This window comes from Peromyscus eremicus, chromosome 5 (assembly GCF_949786415.1).
Source record: "Peromyscus eremicus chromosome 5, PerEre_H2_v1, whole genome shotgun sequence".
NCBI lineage: Eukaryota > Metazoa > Chordata > Mammalia > Rodentia > Cricetidae > Peromyscus > Peromyscus eremicus.
In genome coordinates this window covers 50,657,504-50,677,356 of record NC_081420.1, presented here as the reverse complement: position 1 = coordinate 50,677,356, position 19,853 = coordinate 50,657,504, and the positions used below count along the sequence as shown (strand labels likewise).

Genomic DNA, 19,853 nt, shown 5'->3' with positions numbered 1-19,853 from the left:
GGTCTAGTGACCCATGTTAGAGGAGGAAGAGGCTCCAAGTAAACAATGAAAACAAACAAGCAAAAAAATGAACTGGAAAATGACTAGATTGTGAATGTTTGACTAAGTGAGGAAAAGTATGGGAAGTGTTTGTGTAACTGAAAGTTTTCCTGTGTCCACCCAGCTCCCGTGTCCTTGGGGTCCCGAAGCTGCTCAGACCCATATGAACACACAGAGGCTTATATTAGTTAAAAACTGTATGGCCTATTGGCTTAGGCTTCTCACTAGCTAGATCTTACATCTTAAATTAACACATATCTATAAATCCATACTTTGCCACGTGGCTCATGGCTTACTGGTATCTTTACATCTTGCTTCTCATGGCAGCAGCTGGCAGTGTCCTCTCTGTTCTGCCTTTCAACTTCTTCCTCTCTAGTTAGAATGTCCTGCCTAACCCTATTCTGCCTCACCATTGGCCAAACAGCTTTATTTACCAACCAATCAGAGCAACATATTTTCACAAGATACAAAAAGACATTCCCCCATCAGGTTTGTTTTAGTTTTCAGTTGGAATATTTTAAAAGTATCAGCAAATAGGTGCATTGAAAACAAGACAATTGTAGGAAGGTATAAATATTAGACCCAGAATTATTAAAAAGCGAATAAGATGGGAATATATCAGTCACATTCTGATGACTTTATGGTTTTTCATCATCTCAACATAATCCTGATCTTGTAAGTAGTAGAAACTATGGTGAGTAGAGAGAAGCCTACATGCTGTCTAAGAGTCAGGCCTGTCAATTGCCATCGGTGATGTTTCATCCAGCAACTGATGGAAACAGATGCAGACGCCCACAGCCAAACATTAGTCGGAACTTGGGGAATTTTGCCAAAGAGCGGGAGGGGAGGATTGTAGGAGCCAGAAGGGTCAAGGACACCACAAGAAAACCCACAGAATCAACTAACCTGGGCTCATAGGGGTTCACAAAGACTGAATCAACAATCAGGGAGCCTGCATGGGACTGATATGCATATGTTAGAGTTGTGTAGCTTGGTCTTTTTGTGGGACTCCTAATAGTGGGAGCAGGGGTTGTCTCTGACTTTTGCCTGCTTTTGGGACCCCTCTTCTCCTACTGGGTTGCCTCATCCAGCCTTAATAGGAGAGGAAGTGCTTAGTCTTACTGCAGCTTGATATGCCATGTCTGGCAGATATACATGGGAGGCCTGCTCTTTTCTGAAGAGAAAGGAGGAAGAGTGGATGTCCAGGGTAGCAGAGATTAAGGGGAGGGACTGGGAGGAGAGTAGGGAGGGAGGGGAAACTGTGATTGTGCTGGAAAAAATTAATTAAAAAAAAAAACAAAACAGAAAAAAGAAATCAGGGCTGTAAGTCCAAATGTAAATGTCAGCTCAATGCAGAACTACTTGGCTTCATAAGTTTGACATATGATAAGGAATATTAAAATAGGATCATGAAAACTAATTGTTACTGAAATCTAGACTTTTTTTTTTCCTTTTTGGTATAGCTTATGTTTTATGTCTTCTAGTTATCACTGGTCTTTTCTAAAGAAGCAACGATTGTTATTAGAACTCAGTGGGAGCAATTTCTTTATGTCAGAACTGTAAAGATGTACTCTTTCCCATGCTACTTAGTTTCATCTACATTGTGTTCCTTGGTACTGTGCTATGTCAGTCTAATAGATAGTTTGATTAGCAGATATGAGGGTCAGCTTTTGTCTTTGAATTTAACATAACACTTTTGTTAATTAATAAAAGCTACTTTCAAGTACATCTTGTTCATCTACTTAGCATTAAATGGAGCAAGTTCCCAGAGTTAGTAATTGGGAATAACAAAAGCTGAAAGTTGATGCTACAAATGGGTAATTTCCCAGTTACCAAATACAAATAGTTTATTTTAAAGTTGACTTTATTGATAACTGTAATTTTAAAATTTCTCAGGGCATTTATGGTCTTTCTGTTTATTCTAAAAAAAATCATAATTTGATCCTATGTCTTGGACTTCATGCTTTGGTGGACACTATAACAAGAAAGAACACTTGCCTGTAGCCTGCCCTCAATTAGAACTTCTCTTTGGCTCAGCCTTGCTTGTGCCCACCTTCCTGTTGATCTGCAGAGTGACGCCCAGGCTTCTCACCACTACCTGGTTTAATAGGTCATAGGAATGTAATGAGTAAATATTTATTGTAACTAAGTTTCCTTAGCTTAGCTGCTGAGAACAGCCTCACCCTCATTCTGCTGTTTTACCTTGTATCCAGGAGTGGACCAAGCTTTGCCTCAAGAGCGACGGGCACCTGTCACTCCTTCCTCAGCCTCTCGATACCACCGTCGAAGATCCTCAGGCTCTCGAGATGAACGTTATAGGTCAGGTAAGGAATTGTATGGAGACACTAGACTCACTGTACTTGGGTCTGTTACTGTGAATGAATTGGGTCCACCTTCCCATTGGCTGTGAGGCACAAGTTCAGGACATTTGGACTTTGCGCAGGTGAAGCTCTAGCTTATGTACCAGTGGTTCTCTACCTTCCTAATGCTGCGACCCTTTAATACAGTTCCTCATGGTTTTTTTAATGCTGCGACCCTTTAATACAGTTCCTCATGTTTTTTTTTTTTTTTTTTTTGAGACAGGGTTTCTCTGTGTAGCTTTGCGCCTTTTCTGGAACTCACTTGGTAGCCCAGGCTGGCCTCGAACTCACAGAGATCCGCCTGGCTCTGCCTCCCGAGTGCTGGGATTAAAGGCGTGCGCCACCACCGCCCGGCCAGTTCCTCATGTTTTGGTGACCCCCAACCATAAAATTATTTCTTTGCTACTTCATAACTGTAATTTTGCTACTGTTATGAATCATAATGTAAATATCTGATATGCGGAATATCTGATATGTGACTCCCATGAAAGGGTTATTCAGTCTCCGAAGGAGTTGCGACCCATAGGTTGAGAACCACTGCTCTAGGATACCCACTCAATCCATAACAACTCTTTCATGTTTGGTAAAGTAATAATTGTTACCTCTTTAAATACTTGTTATCTGTAAACAGGGATAACCAGGCTACCTTAACAGTGAGTTTGCACACAGAAGACTTTTGTTAGGAGGTTTTTTTATTCATCTCTTCCCATTGCCCTTTCTTTTTCCTCACCCCCTCTTCTGGACTCTGTAGGCACCTGCATTCACATATACACATACCTACACATAAATATGCATATCTTAAAAAATAAAAGCCTAAAAAGAGGTGACATAATATAGTTCATTTTATTCTACTGCTATTGTATCTTTTCAGTTTTCTAGTAGATTTAATTTTTCTTGAGCCAACAAGGAAGATTGTAAGGAAAGAGCTTCCTAGCTCCCTAAGAGGGCTGAAGGTCTCTGACCACTTTCAGTAAAGCTGCTTTAGCTGCTTCAGTGATCAAATTATGTTACTTAAGAAATAATTCTGTTATCTCACAGATAATTGAACTAATTAACAATCAATTCAGTTAGCTATATAGTAGCAAAATTAATTTCTCTTGATGATAATTTTTCTATTTCATTTCAAAATCCACAAACCTACATTAATTCTTGATACCTGAGCTCAGACTTCCCAAGAACTCATATAATATGGCAAAGCATCAAGCCCCCCTATGGCTGACTTACTACTGCAACCCCAATCAAAGTGAAGTAATATCCTGTGGTAATGGAAGCAGAGAAAGGAATTGCAATTCACATCAGGAGACTCAGAGATGCTAACATTTTAGTTTCTTGTCAGTTAACTTGGCTTCAAAATTGTGTCAGTCTTGCCTCAGGCTCACAAGTGTTGAGATTTCAAGTATGAATCACTATTTCTAGCTATAATTCTTTATAATAGTATGTACCCTTTTTAAGATACACCCTTTTTTTCTATTCTTTTTAAGTTACTAAATTTGGAAAATGAATGACTGTAAAGGCATTTATTGGGCACTTAGAATATATTGTGTCAGGCACTGTGCTAGGTACTTTACTACCTTTATGAGGTCTAAGTGAGAGCTTCATTTCTAGTTATGTTCAATATCCTATTTGCATAATCAGAAACTTCACAAGAGAAAACCTTGATGTTTAAGTTTGCATGTTATTTAAAAAAAAGACCACGACAATGAAGAATATTAAAAGTCAAATGCAAGATACTGTTTTGTAATGTGCTTAGAATGGGCTCAGATCTGGCTTGAAAAACCATGGGATTGTTTGATTTTGCTTTGCTAATGTGATTAGGCACTCTGATCTCAGTGCTGGTCTCCTTTGTGATCCAGTCTGGAACAGAGCTGGCAGCTCTAGAATGACCTCCATCCTTCTGGGGAGATCCACAAGGTTCTTCTGTTTTCAGAATGATACTAATATGCTACTTAAAAAATTCTCATTCTCATAGAGTAGACAGTAGGATTTGTTTGTTTTGTTTTATTTTCCCAGAAACTTCACACATGTGATGATGTATGGTGGCAACAAATGGATTCTGTGCTTGTAAAGTTTGGGATTTAAAAACAGCTGTTTATCTTAGTTTTTATGATTAGTGTGTTGGATTTTATGTGATGGTCAAAAGACAAGTTTGTAGAGTAAGTTCTCTACATTTACATGGGTGCTGGATATCAAACTCAGGTTGTCAGGCTTGGGCAACAAACACTTTGATCTACTGATACATCTCATTGGTCCCTACACAATTTTTTTAAAGTACTTTATGTGCACTGTTGTGAAGGCGTCAGATCCCCTGGAACTGGAGTTACAGGTAGTTGTAAGCTGCCATGTGGGTTCTGGGAATTGAACCTGGGTCCTTTGGAAGAGCAGCCAGTGCTCAACTCCTGAGCCATCTCTCCAGCCAACCCCCCCCTTAAATTTTTTAATACTGCATATATGAATATTACCCATTAGTTAACTAATTTTAAGCTTTACAATAGTTAAGAATTAAAAGCCTTTTTTGAGTCAGAGTTTGGAAATTATTGTCACAGGTTTTTTTCAAGTGTTACTTTTGATATGAGCTAAAAACTTTAGTATTGAAATTTATGTCTTGGTGGGGTTTTTTTGTTTGGTTGGTTTTGGTTTTTCGATACAGGGTTTCTTTGTGCAACAGTCCTGGCTGTCCTGGAACTTGCTTTATAGACCAGGCTGGCCTCAAGATCCTCCTGCCTCTGCCTCCTGAGTGCTGGTGTTAAAGGCATGCACCACCACCACACAGCTGAAATTTACCTCTTAAGCTTTTTTTTTTTTTCTCTCCCACCCCAACCCAATTCAAGATGTGAACTTAGCTACACTTAGTTTCTAGGGATAGACTTGTATCTTACTCCTCTGTTCTTTTTCATTCTTTCTTTCAACAAATGTACAAATTATTTTGTATACTGAGTACTTTGCTATGAACTGTGACTGAGGCAAAACTGTAGCAACACACAGTCCCTGGTATCAAAGAGCTTCCTAGAGTAATTTCTACTTTTATCCTGAAGTTTAATTTTCTAGTTGGAGGTTTTTCTTTCTCAAGACAGCTGGTTTTACTCATGGAGATTCTTAGGGCATGGCCTGTGCTTTCTCTGAACAACTCAATTTCTTCCTTATTGATTATAATAGAAATATGCTTATTTCCTTATGTTAGAATACTTTGGGCTATTAGACAAAAATGCACATAGTAACATTGAATTCGTCTGTGAATTTTACTTACTATTCCTAGAATGGTGACAATCCATCTGTAGAGGGATGCCCTGCCTGGTGGGGTTGTCAGTATATACATAAGACCTGTTAATTTTAAATGAATGAAGATTAAATTAAATTTAAAATTATGTTCTACCTTACTAGTAACATTTTAAGATGAGCAGCTTCCATAGTGCACACTGCATATAGGAACTTTGCCATACCTGCCAAATGATCTATTACAGTAGCATTGTTCTGGGAACTCATTGAAGAAAAGGCAAAAGATGCAGTTAAAAGAACATAAAGGTTTATTGGCTCCACACTAACGAAAGTGAAACTAATTTGGTTACCTATGCCTAGTCCATAGGAGATTTTAGAAAAGTGAATATAGCAGAAATATATAGGATAGACTGGTAGGTTTGGGATGGATATAACTCTAAGCAGAAACAGATTAGATGCCTGTTAGATTATAGCTATGAAGAAAAGATGCAGAATTAAAATCTGTGCAATGGAAACAGTGCTTAGGAGGAAATTAATGTCAAATGCTAAGGAAAAGGAGATATCCTTGAAAGTGAAAAAAAGCATTTGACTTAGGACATTAGAAAAGAAAAATTAATTCCACACAAAGAAGAAATTAGAAAATAAGGAAGGTAAACTGAAATCAAGAATGTACAGGCCTGTTGTTAGGTTGTAAGGCACTCAGAAACTATCAAACTTGTCCTTGTAAGAAAAAAACTGAACATACTGAAAACTAAGGATTCTTCCTAGATTCATCAAAGAATTGTTGGCCTAAAATTGCAAATGGATAATGTAAGCAGGGATATGGAGAGCCTGATCCTCAACATTTGATAACATCTAATACCTGTGGCAGCTCATTTTCCTTCTCCCAGCAGTCATTACTTGCCTACAGTTCTTTCTCCAGGAGTGAGGTCCTGTGAAAAACTTCCCCTTTCATGTTAACATGTACATTGAGCTACTGTTCTGGTATTGTTTATGTAGCCATTTCTAGGAGAGACTGTTTCACAGCAGACTCCCTATTGTCCTGGCTCTTAAAGACTTTCTACCCCCTGTTCCCTGAGCCATAGATTTAGGAGCTATACCTGTCTGTTTGTGTATATACACACATAATTATTTGTGTATACACATATGTAGCAATAGTAAAGAAAAGAATCTATCAACTTGAGAGCAGGGATATGGAAGAGAGCACTATTGGGAGAAAAGTGATATTCTATTTCAATTAAAAACATTAAAATAGAATAATTTTATATTGACCTAACAGACAAAGATAAAGTAATTGTAGCCACGTATTAGTAAAATGAATTACAGCAGTAATGCAAATGACAGGATGAAGATTTGGGGAATAATTTGTAATAAAGTCCTTATACCATTTTTGAGGTGATATTATCTGCATTCAAAGTCTACTTGGATTAATTATAAATGTATGTTTTCAACTCAATGGCAACCATGCAGAAAGCATTACAGTAAAGTATAATTGACATGGTAAGAGAAAGGAAAATGGGATTATATAAAACTCAGTACTAGAAAAGGCAGAAAATATGTGTTAAATAAGAAAAGAAATATAAATCAATGGTAAGAAATTTATTAATATGTAAATAACTTTCAGCAACCAGCATAAGTCTCAGAAATCTAAATATGTGAAGAGATTTCAGAGTGGATTTAAAAATAAGACTCAGGTCTGTATTTCCTACAAGAGATCTAGGTTTAATATGCAGTTGTAAATTAAAGAGATGGGGAAAGTAAGCATTATAATTCTAGTTAAGATACCTAGGGGTCAAGGTCAGTTGCCACAGATAAAGGCAAGAAGAGGAAAGGCAACTAAACAATCCTTAATATATAGGTGACCAATGATAAACTATCACTGTATGTGAGGCAAGAAACCTAGCAACGAGGAATGAACCATTATGTGATAGTGGGACATGACAGCTTCACGGTACCAGTATCAAAAGAAGAAACAAAAACTCATTGAGACAGTTATTAGAGATCCAGGTTTTTTTTTTTCTTTTGTTGTTATCAACAAATTTTTTCTTAAGTTCATATGGAAATGTGAAGACCTAGAATTAAATATCTTAGTTCATGGCCTGCTATGAAACTAAATGAGAAGAGAACAGAAGTATTAGCCAGTGGAACATCATAGACAGCCCAGAAGTGGACCAGCAATGGGGAAAGATCATCCTGTCGACAAATGGTAGTAGGACAACTGCACATGTATATAAAAACAAAACAAAGCAAAAAAAAACCTAGACATTGAATTTAGGTTTGAAGTGGAAAAGGATTACAGTTCCATATGTAAAACACAAAGTTCCTGGAAGACAGTGTGGAGGAAATAGAGATGAATTTCAGTGTGGTGATGAATTTTAGGTAACATACCAAAAGTGCAATCCACAAGGAAAAATTAAAAGCTGGACTTGACTGAAATTAGAAGGCTGTGCTCTTATATAGTGAAAGATAGGCCACAAATCTGAGTTTCTTTTAATCTTTCAATGATAGGTTATAAAGGACTAATAGCCAGCTTATTAAAAGGGTAAGAAAGCAATCAAATTAAAACATGGACAGAAGATGTGAATAGACATCTCCCCTAAATAATACACAGATGATTAATAGAGCATGGGAGAAGATGCTCGGCATATGTCATCAGAGAAATGCAGATTAATAAGATAAGATACTATCAAAATAATGAAAATTGAAGGCTAGGAAAGACATGGAGCAACAGGTCTATCATTGGTGGCAAGGATGCATAATTACATAGCCATTTAAGGAGATAGTTTGGCAGTTTCTTATAAAGCTAAACATACTCCCTAGTGTGTACACAAAGGAGTTGAAGATGTGGTTATAAAAAACAAAAAACAAAAAGCCTTCACACTAGTGTTCACAGTGACTTTGTTCTTGATGGGTAAAAGTAGAAGAACCTAAGATGTGTCTTCATTTATCCATTTTAAAATACACCAGACAGGGGATTACTAGTGGTAAAAAGAAGTGCACTATTGATCCATGAAAAGATACCAATGAAACCTAACAGTGTCTTAGTAAGTGAAAGCATCAACTTGAAAAGGGCAGGTGTCCTGTGACTTCATCTTCATATCATTATGGAAAGTGTACATCTAGCGAGGGTTAAAAAAGAGTCAGGAGGTTGGACAGAGATTAGAGTTGAAAGAATGAAGGTCAAGGCACAGAGTGCTTGGGGAGCAGTGAAGCTATCATGTATGACACTGGTATCTTCATGTTGTTTCACACTGTTATTCATGTTTCATGTTATTAAACACACTGATTATTACCACCAAATGTGCACTTGATAGCATGGATGTTATTTAACAAATTGTCAGTGTTTCCTTATTAATATCAGCCAATGTATTGTACTAACTGAGCTGGTAGCAGATGATGGTATTTGCTCATTATTTTTCAGGATACTAGTTATTTTCAGAGTGAGACAGAGTGTTTCTGGGTGTGCTGTTGTACTCCTTCATTCCCAGCATGTGAGAGGCTGAGGCAGGTGGATCACAACTTTTATGTGAATTTGGGCTATATATGGAGGTTCTATCTCAAAACAAAATTCAAAACTCCAAAAGTAGAGTTCTCTGCTCTTTAAGAACATCTGTCTATTTCCTGACTTTGTCTTACTTAGACTTTTGACTTGGAGAGTCTCATGAATAGAAAGAACCTGTATCCTAGTGGTTGTTTTTTGTGGAGGAATTGGAGGGATTTAACTCCAGAATTCTCAATCAGAGCCTGTAGGTAAATGGTATGGCTAATGGTAGGTAAATGGAATAGAGTAATTCACTGGCTCCTATAGAGAGTTGAACACCATCTATTTTATTCCTTGCTGTTCACATGTGGTTCATAGCTGTTTTTTCTTGCAGTCTGTAGCCAGACAGGAGCATCTACATCAGAATAAGTGTATTTGGGTGACTGCCAATGACATGTGCACCACAACTGTCATGTGTTCCATAGTATTATTGCTTTATGAATTCATGGTGCAGTATACGAAGACCAGGTTGAGTCAGCAGCCAAACCCCTCTGTGCCTTTTAAGTGTTGCATACTCAGTATAATAATCTGTTTGCCTCAAAATATTGATGAAAGCAGCTTCACCTTGTACTTTTGCTTGTTGTATCTTATGTAATTCTTTCAGCAACTATGTGATGATATTCAATATTTTATAGATGATGAAATTGTATTCTTGCCTTAAGAAAATCTATTCAAGCCTATTATGGGAGTGCATAACTGTAATCCCAGCATGTGGGAAGCAGGAGGATTGCTGTGAGTTTGTAGCCAGCCTGGATTATGTATCAGTACACTACCTTAAAACACAAGTCAACAAGACCAAAATTGTATTTAAAGTTAATACAGACAGTAACAAATAGAACTGGTGTGTTTTTTTTTTCCACCAAAGCCTAGGTTCTTAATCCTGTTGTTTCTAAAGAAATACAGATGTGTTTTCCTGTTGCTAAATTCATTGTGCCTTCCATCATTAATATAGATCCTCAGTTCATAGAACTAAATGAAAAGAAAAACTTCAAATGTCTATTAGAGGAAGTAATAAAGTAGATAAATTGTTAGAAGCCTGAAAGGTCTATCTTGGACTGAGTTGGAGGAGTGGGAACTGACTGAGTAGATTTACTGGTGATTACTTTAGAAAGAGTTGCTTGCAGGAAATGGGGACAAATGAGCCAGAGTTACCCAACATGTTGTTGTATTACTGCGCTTTTAATAAACTTGCTGAGGGAGACACTAGTGCCTTTTCTTCGAGCACTGTGTGTCATGCAAAGGTGTTTATTATTTCCAGTACTTTCTGAAATTCTGCTGAAGAAATGACCTTAGTATGATGTGCTTAATGTTATAAATATAAGAAATTCCTAACAAATTGTTTACTAATAACAGTGATCTGCTAATTTGGTGCTGTGTAAAGCTGGCCTTGAATCATTTAGTGTCTATAGTTGAGTGCTTTTGGGCTATTAATAGAAGGAAAGTCAATAAAGTGAATAAACTATAAACTATTAGAGCAGAGAAGAGCACAGACAAGAAAGATTGACCCTGTATCACTGAAGGAGAAAACTATCAATTTCTGTCACCTAGTTCCAAAGACAACTTCCATGATGTTCTCTAGTAACAGTGAATCTGAGCCCTTTACAGATTTGGGCTAGCTGTTCATAGAGGACAACAAAATGTGGTTCCGTAGTCTAGCTATCCCTCCTGGATTCCTTATGTCTGTCTCATTTACTACTTCCTAGGTTATAACTTTGCTGCTTAGCTTTACTTTTTGCTTTGGTACTATATTAAGGCCACCTTTTGATCTACCCCAAAGTCATTTTTCCATTTCCCTGACATTGTAGGCTGTCACTTCCTAGCTTTTGGCCACCTTTTGGTACTCCTGGATAGTGATAGTTAGAAAGAGAGGAAGTCAGTTATCTTCTGCAGCATAGTGTACACTAGGATCTAAGTCTTCTCCTGTGAGGTTTGTCGTTGTAGCTATTTGTATTTCAAATGGAATTTCAATTGGAATTCATGACATGGTCTATGTGTCTAGTGTGATCCTCAGGTCCTGTTAAGGTCTTGTGGACGTTACAGACTCTCATTAGAAAGACATCATGACATCTCAGTGTAAACTAAACCTCATTATCTGACCAAATACCTTCACATGAGTGAGGTTTATTTTTTTCTTTTCATCATTTCCCTTTCACAGCCTCTCATCTAGTTTTTAATTCATTTGGCTAGAAAAACTGCATCAAGAACATTTTAATTAAGATTTTGTGGAGCACTTAATCAAGTGCTTTAATGGGTTTCTAATGCATCACAGCTGGTAAATTTCATTCATAGACTCATGAAGATAAAAGGAAGATCTGTTTTGTAGCAACCTATTTATCATATTACCATTTTGTCCTCAAAGTTTTTAATTGTATGTGCTCTTTTAGAATTTATGTGGGGTTTCACCCTATATCTCAGATAATACCCACCCTTTCCAGTCTTAAATGTTTAAACAGTTCTTGTTTCCTGTGTCCCAGATACCGAGACTAGCTGGGGTTTGGGGGACTTCCTGTGATCCCTTGGTTCTCAAACCTTCAGGAGACAGAGCATACATCATCAAGTTCTCATTTTCCCTGAGCCCAGATCTTAGCCTTGCCCTTTTCTTCTTCAGGATTTGACTCTCTGGTTGTTAGACATTATATCCATCACTTTTCCTGTGGCTGTCACAAAATAGCTAACAAGAAGCAACTTAAGAAAGGATTTCTTTTGGCTTATAGTTTGAGGGAATGTAATCCATCGTGACTGGGAAGGTATGGAACAAGAGGTTATTGGTCCCAGTGTATCCATGGTCAAGCAAAGAGCAATGAATGCCAGCACTCAGCTAGCTTTCTTCTTTCTATGCAGTCTGGGACTCACCTACAGCACACAAAGCCCTTAGAATGATGCCATCCACATTTCAAGGTTCTTTTTTTCCATACCAGTTAATCTAATGTAGAAATTTTCTACATACCAGACATACCAGAAGTTTGTCTTGAAGGTGAGTCTAGATCATATCAAGTTGGCAGTCATTATTAAACATCACAGATCTATAGCCTTTTAATCCAGATTCTTTGAAGCCACTCCCAGTAACAACAGTGGGCGTTTCCTTTCTAGTGGACAGTTAGACATACACTCAACTTTGTGGATAAGAACAAAAGGAAAGTCACATAGTGACCTGGGCTTAGTCTCTCCTCTCATTGATGCATCTTTTTAAAGCCATCTTTCCTCAGAGGTCTATTTTCTCATCTGGCTGATCACTTTTCTAAGATGTTAGCAGTCAAACACTCCTGTTTGGTTTGAGTAGTTGAGGTTTGATTTAGATTATCTAACACTGGATCATCTTAATGCATGGAGGAAAATTCTGTCTCAGACATTCTTACTTAGCTTTGTACAGAATATTTTGAGCCACAATGAAGCTGCAGGCTCAAGAGGCTTCTCCAGCTTTAGAAAGTTAACTCTTTCCTACCTTTTTTTTTTTTTTTTTGCCATATTTGAATGGGCCTCATGTGCTGTTGGAGGGGTCTACAGGAATCGGTTTGAGGAGGAGATACTATTGTTTACCTTATAATTATTATTCACAATATAATTGATGAAATCATCAGAGTGCTCTTTTAGATGTTTTAAACCAATGCGATACTTTAAGGTTAAAGTATTGGTGAAATTATTAAGGCCACTCCACGTAGTTAAAAGGAAAGTTTATTAGTGGCGTAACTTACAAATGAAGGGATAGGTAGGTCGCAGGGTCTGGGGAAGGTGTATCGCAGTCCAGCGGTGTTCTCTGGAGCTCTGCTCGGTCAACCTCCACCGTCCAGGGTCCAGGAACAGAGAGAGCTGGCCCATCCTGATCTCGGGTCTTCCGGGTCCTCCCTTGGCCCCGCCTTGTAGGCGTGACAGTTACCAAAGCCTCAGTGGGGGTTGGAACTTCCAGATCAAAGCTGGAATGGCTACCCACTACATTAAAGTACAATTTAGGCTTGCTGTTATTGAAAATATTTTAATGTATACAGTCCAGTGGATTTATTCTGTGTACGTGTGTGTAGCCATTTAATGGCATACATGTAGAGGCCAAAGACAATTTGTGGGAGTAGCTTCTTGCCTTCTTCCATGTAGGTCCTGAGTATCAATCTTAGGTTTAGGATTGGTGGTAGATACTTTTATTCACTGACTCATCTAGCAGGCTTTAAAAACAGATTTTTAAATTTTAGTTACTTTATTGGATTTATATATTGCTTGACTTGGCTAGTAAGTCAACAATCTGTCCTTATTATGACTGCTATGATATGTATTTCTTGTTTGTGTTACTGGATCCCTGTAGCTCAGCTGTAAGTGAACTCCTCCACATCTCTTATTTATTATGAAGAACATTCCCTAACAAAGGGATTCTGGTTTCTTTGTGACTTGAAATATCCTTTTTTTAAAATTGTTTTCTTTCGATTGTGTAGGAAGAATTTAGTAAAACTGTGTATGAAACTGTTTTAGTCTTTCATGAAAAAACCCATAATGATGTAGGGTACGCTTTTCTTGTGTAATCAAATGATTGTTTTGCTTATTGCTCAAGTAACTTATATTTAATAGGAGTAACTTAATGCTGCATGGAGCGAACTTCAAGCTTTCAAAACATTTGGGTTTATCAGAGTCACTACTTAATAATTGTGGTGATTCATGCCAATCCTCACCCATCATTTCCACAAGATCCATTTAACCCCTCATTGATACATTGGCATTTTGTAGTGATGTAGTGTTCTCAGATTTTCCAATTATAACAGTCATTTATTTCATAGGAATGGTTTGACTTTTTTACTTCTTAGCCTGGACTAACCTACATAATCACTTTTCTCAGTAAAATATTTCCTCCTCAGAAATCTTTAAAATAGTTTTTAAAGTAAGTAGTATTTATATATAAATATTGCTATATATGTAGTGTAGAACTTCACCCAGGCTTGTCTGAGAGTTTTGACAGCAGCAATAACTAAAATCAAACTCAGCAGAGAAAAAAACATATCTTTAAGTCATGGTTAATTTGTTTTGTTTTATATCTTTCTTTTGCCCAGTTAGGTAGAGAAGTTGAGCAATTGCTTTTTTTTTCTTTTAAATGTATCCACAGTTTCAACGGATCTCTTTGTAGATTACTTTGCCAATGGGGTGAGGGCATACTGGGAATTGAACCCAGTGTCTCTCATGCAAGTAAGTGTTCTACCACTGGGCTATATCCTCAGTCCTCTTTTCATCTTTTATTTGACTTGGAGTCATGCTAAGCTTCTCAGATTAGTTTTGAGTTCAGTATAGAGGTCAGACAGACCTTGAACTTGTGATCCTTTTGCCTTCACTTCCTAAGTAGCTGGGATTGTTAGACCTGTTCAGCCACTTCTGAATTATTTCTTATTTGCAGTGGGAAGCAGGATCTTTTCTCTGGAAGAATTTGGTGGACACCACTGTACAAAGTAACCAGTGTCAACATTCACCTACTTTGGTGAATTAGTCTGTGATGTCGCCATTGGCAAACTTAAGCTAAATGCAATCATAAGGAAACAACAGTTCTAAATCCAGTCATAAGGAATAGTTTAAGCTGTGAAGAAAGTGGTCTTCCATCTTTAAAATGTCCAGCTTGTAGAAAATAAAATCTGAGAAACTTCCAGATTAAAAGAGAATAAAGGTAATGTGACAAATCCAGTCTATTATCATGGGATAGATCATATGTTAGGAAGACCAAATAAATATAAAGAAAATTACTAGGTTGATTGACCACATTTGGACATGGTCGTTGGATTAATTAGTAATATGTCATTGTTAAATTTCCAGATTTTTAGAGAAATAATTGTTCTGTAAATGAAAATCCTTGTTTTGGGGAAATAAACAGAAATATTTAGGTATAAATGATATATCTTCTACAGCTTACTTTAATACAGTTCTGAAGTGATCCATGAAGCAAAAAGAGGAAAGGAAAAATTCTTAGGAGAAAGTGTAAATAGTTGCTCAATCAGGATAAAATCACATAGGAGTTCTCTCTTGTTGCCTTTTAGGATTTTCTCCAAATTTCAGTTTACCACCAAAAAGTTTTAAAAGAAAGATATATAAAATTGAAAATGTTGGATTTGAAGATAATTCATAACATCTGACCTTCTTTGAAAACTTCAGATAAATCATGAATCCATGGTCTTCTGTTTACTGGCTTTTGTTCTGTTAACATAAGAAAAATAATAACTAGAAAACTAGATTATCTCATGGTACTGAGTCTAGTTGATGAGAAAACAGTTCATACAAAGGCTGAAAAAGATTAAGCAGTATAATAAGTTAATTATGCATGTCATTTAATAGCTTTAACATGAGATCAACAAATGTTTTCTCTAAAGCGCAAGATGGCAAATGCTTGGGGCTTTCTGGAACATCACAGTGTCCCTCTGTGGTGTGGAATAGCCACAGACCAGAAGTTTTCAACCTTTGAGTTACAATCATCATAAAATACATATTTCTGATGACTGAGACATAACTCTGTAACAAAATGAAAGTTATGAAGTAGCAATAATTTTGTCGTTGGGGGTCACCACCTGAGAAACTATAGTAAGGGGTTAGGAAGTTCGAGAACCACTGCAATAGACTATGGATAAGCAGTGTAGCTGTGTGCCAATGAAATAATTTGCAAGAAGAGTTTGAGGCTATAATTGACTGAGCCCTGCTCCAACAGAAAGTTGAATTGCCTGTGTAGAGTTTGGGGAAGATGTAAAGATCCTGTCCTGCAAGTTAATGGCTAAACCATTGGGGAGGGGGTAGCAAATGTGTGGTGGCATCCTTAGAGTTAGTCACACCTGTCTTCAGGTAATAGTTCTTAAGTTTCATAACCTGTTTGCTCCCTGCTACAATGGGAATAAGAGGTCTTATTCTCTGTAAATGGTCTCATTTTTTCTTACACTTTTCTACACACATTCCAGAAAGATCTCTCTCTCTCTCTCTCTCTCTCTCTCTCTCTCTCTCTCTCTCTCTCTCTCTCTCTCACACACACACACACACACACACACACACACACACACACACACACCAACAACGTCCTTTGCCTGCTTAAAATCATCTGTTTTCTGTCCTACTTAAAACAGGACTTACCCTGTTTGCAATTCCAGTATGTTTGTAGCCTCCTTGACCTCTGGTTTTCATTCTCGCAACCAACATATTCTGCGTACAGTTTGGTGCCTAGAATCTCAGTATCCTTGTATGCTTTAGAAATAATCCTGTTCACTTATACTCTTCAGAAGTACTTCTCTGGCCTCACAATTCAGAGTAACCACTCTATGCCTCTGGGTTACATCTTCCATTAGTTCTCTACCCTAGCTGGTTGTCTCTTGTCTATCTCATCTCATTTAGAAAGTTGCAACATGCAAAGCTCACAGCCAACATCAACCTAAATGGAGAGAAACTCAAAGTATTTCCACTAAAATCAGGAACTAGACAAGGTTGTCCACTCTCTCCATACCTATTCACTATAGTACTTAATGTTTTAGCTAGAGCAATAAGACAACTGAAGGAGATCAAGGAGATATAAATAGGAAAGGAGGAAGTCAAAATAGCTTTATTTACAGATAATATGATTGTATACATAAATGACCCCAAAATTGCACCAGGAAACCCCTACAGCTGATAAACATTTTCACAAAATAACAGAATAAAAAACACATGAGTCCATAGTCTTCCTGTATGACAGACTGAGAATGAATCAGGGAAACTGTAGCTAGAGTTTTCCTGCCTGGCCCACAGTCAGGGCAAATCTCTCTCACCTGCCAGTCCCACAGCCACTCAGACCCGACCAAGTAAACACAGAGACTTATATTGGTTACAAACTGTATGGCCGTGGCAGGCTTCTTGCTAACTGTTCTTACAGCTTAAATTAATTCATTTCCATAAACCTATCCCTTGCCACATGGCTTGTGGCTTACCAGGATCTTCACATGCAGCTTGTCATGGTGGCGGCTGGCAGTGTCTCTCTGACTCAGCCTTCCACTTCCCAGCTTTATTCTCCTCCTTGCCCTCCCTATACTTCCTGCCTAGCCAACGGCCAATCAGTGTTTTATTGATTAATCAGCAACACATTTGCCATACATCCCACAGCAGGAAACTATATCTTTCACAATAGTCTTAAAGAAGGTATCTCGTGGTAACTCTAACCAAATAAGTTAAAGACTTGTATGATAAAAACTTCAAGTCCCTGAAGAAGATACCAGAAAATGGAAAGATTTCCCATGCTCATAGGATGGTAGGATTAATACAATAAAATTGGCCATCCTACCAAAGCAATCTTCAGATTCAATGCAATCCCTGTCAAAATTTCAACACAGTTCTTCACAGAACTTGAAAGGACAGTTTTCATCTTCATATGGAAACACACACACACACACACACACACACACACACACACACAAGCTAAAACAATACTAAATAATAAAAGTACTGCTGGAGATATCAGCATCCCCAATCTCAAATTGTACCACAGAGTTATAGTAATAATAACAGCATGCTATTGACATCAAAACAGACATGCTGATCAATGGAATTGAATTGCAGACCCAGACATAAACACACAAACCTATGGACACCTGATTTTTTTTTTATTAAAAAAGCGAGAAATATACACTGGAAAAAGACATCTTCAACAAATTATGCTGGTCAAACTGGATGTCTGGATGTAGCAGAATGCAAATAGATCCATACTTATTACCCTGGACAAAACTCAAGCCCAATGGATCAAAGACCTCAACATAAAACCAGATACATTAAATCTGATAGGAGGGAAAGTTGGGAAAGTTGGAGAATACCCTTGAACTCACTGGCACAGGAGACGACTTCCTAAAGAGAATACCCATACTGAAGGCACTAAGGTCAACAATTAATAAATGGGATCTCTTGAAACTGAAAAGCTTCTTTAGGGCAAGTATACCATCACTCAGACAAAGTATCAGCCTACAAAATGGGAAAAGATTTTTTTTTAACCAACTCCACATTTTATTGAGGACTAATATCTGAAATATTTAAAGAACGCAAATATAAAAAAACCAAATAATCCAATTAAAAAATGGGATATAGATCTAAACAGAGAATTGTCAAAAGAGGAAATACAAATGGCTGAGAAGCACTTAAAGAAATGTTCAACATACTTAGTCTTCAGGGAAATGCAAATCAAAACTACTTTGAGATTTCATCTGACACTAGTCAGAAAGGCCAAGATCAATAAAAATAAATGAGAGCTCATGCTATTGAGGATGTTCAGTAAGGGTAACACTCATCCATTGCTGGTGGGTTTACAAGCTTGTACAGCTACTATGGAGATCACTGTGGTGATTGCTCAGGAATCAGTGAATATGTTTACCTCAAGATCCAGCTATACCACTCTTGTGTATTGTGGTTTGAGTAAGAATGGCCCCCATAGGTTCATTTATATAAATGCTTAGTCACCCTAGAGTAGAACTCATTGATAGCTTTAGAAGGATTAGGAGGTGTGGCCTTGTTGGAGCAAGTGTATTACTAGGGGGTGGGCTTTGAGTTTTCAAGGGCACATGCCAGACCTAGGCACAGGTGTGCGCCCTCTCTCTCTCTCTCTCTCTCTCTCTCTCTCTCTCTCTCTCTCTCTCTCTCTCTCTTCACCATGCCTGTCATGCCTGCTGCCATGCTCCCTGCCTTGATTAAATAATAAGCTTCTCCACTAATGGATTAAACCTCTGAAAATGTAAGCAAGCCTTCAAGTTAAATGTATTCTCTTATAAGAGTTGTAGTGATCATGTCTCTTCATAGCAATAGAACAGCAACTAAGACAGGCATGTCCCCAAAGGACTCTGCATCCTGCTACAGACACTTGGTCAGTCTTGTTCATTGCTGCTCTATTCATAATAGCTAGAAATAGGAAACAGCCTATATGTCTGTCAACACAAGAATGGATAAAGAAAATGTGCTACGTTTACACGATGGAATAATGTTCAGCTGTTAAAAAAATGAAATCATGAAATTTGCTGGTAACTAGAAGGAACTAGAAAAAAAAACCATAATTCTGGGTGAGATAACCCTGGCCCCAAATGATAAATATGGTATATATTTGCTTATCTATGGATGTTAGCTGTTAATTCTTTGATAAGTAGGCTACAATCTGTATAACCAGAGGTTAGGTGTAGAGTAAGGGACTAGGTGTGTGTGTGGGTGGTGGTGGTGGTGGTGGTAGGTCTCCATAGAAAGGGGAAATAAAATAGATAGTAAGGAAATATGGGACCTGGGATTGGAACAGGAAGATCAAAGGGGAGAGGGAAGGGAAGAAGTGAGGAAGGTAATATTGGAAGAGACAGATACAACTAAGGGCCATTTGAGGAGTCAAATGTAACCTAATACAGTAGAAGCTTCTTAAAATATGTACATATGTGAAAGAAGTCTAAATGGAATCACCAAATAACACGGGAGACAAAGCCCTGAGTAGACATCTCTTATCACCAAGTGAGTTTCTAGTTCCAAGAATGAGTTACATCTAATCAAGTTGTTGGCCAAAGGGGCCTCATGAACACCACCAAACAACTGAGGCTGTTTCCAAAGCTATTGGTTGTTCTCCACAAACTGATGGTAACTGAAGACAATACCTGTGTAACTCATTAGCACAGAGAAGTCAAGCTGGTGCCTACTTAGAGCCTTCACTCCTACTGAGTAGTGTTCATGGTACTGGAAGGTACTGTCCATACCAGAGGAGAACAATAAACACCAACTCA

General features: G+C 37.7%; 1 protein-coding gene across 4 annotated transcripts in view; it reads left to right on the top strand.

Moving 5' to 3' along the window:
• Dip2c (disco interacting protein 2 homolog C) overlaps window positions 1-19,853 on the top strand; it is a 430,083-nt gene that overhangs the window by 242,394 nt on the left and 167,836 nt on the right. For all 4 annotated transcript variants that reach the window (XM_059263427.1, XM_059263426.1, XM_059263425.1 and 1 more), the window contains one exon: window positions 2,253-2,363. In XM_059263427.1, the coding sequence (XP_059119410.1) occupies window positions 2,253-2,363 (111 nt within the window). The remainder of the gene's footprint in view (window positions 1-2,252; window positions 2,364-19,853) is intronic.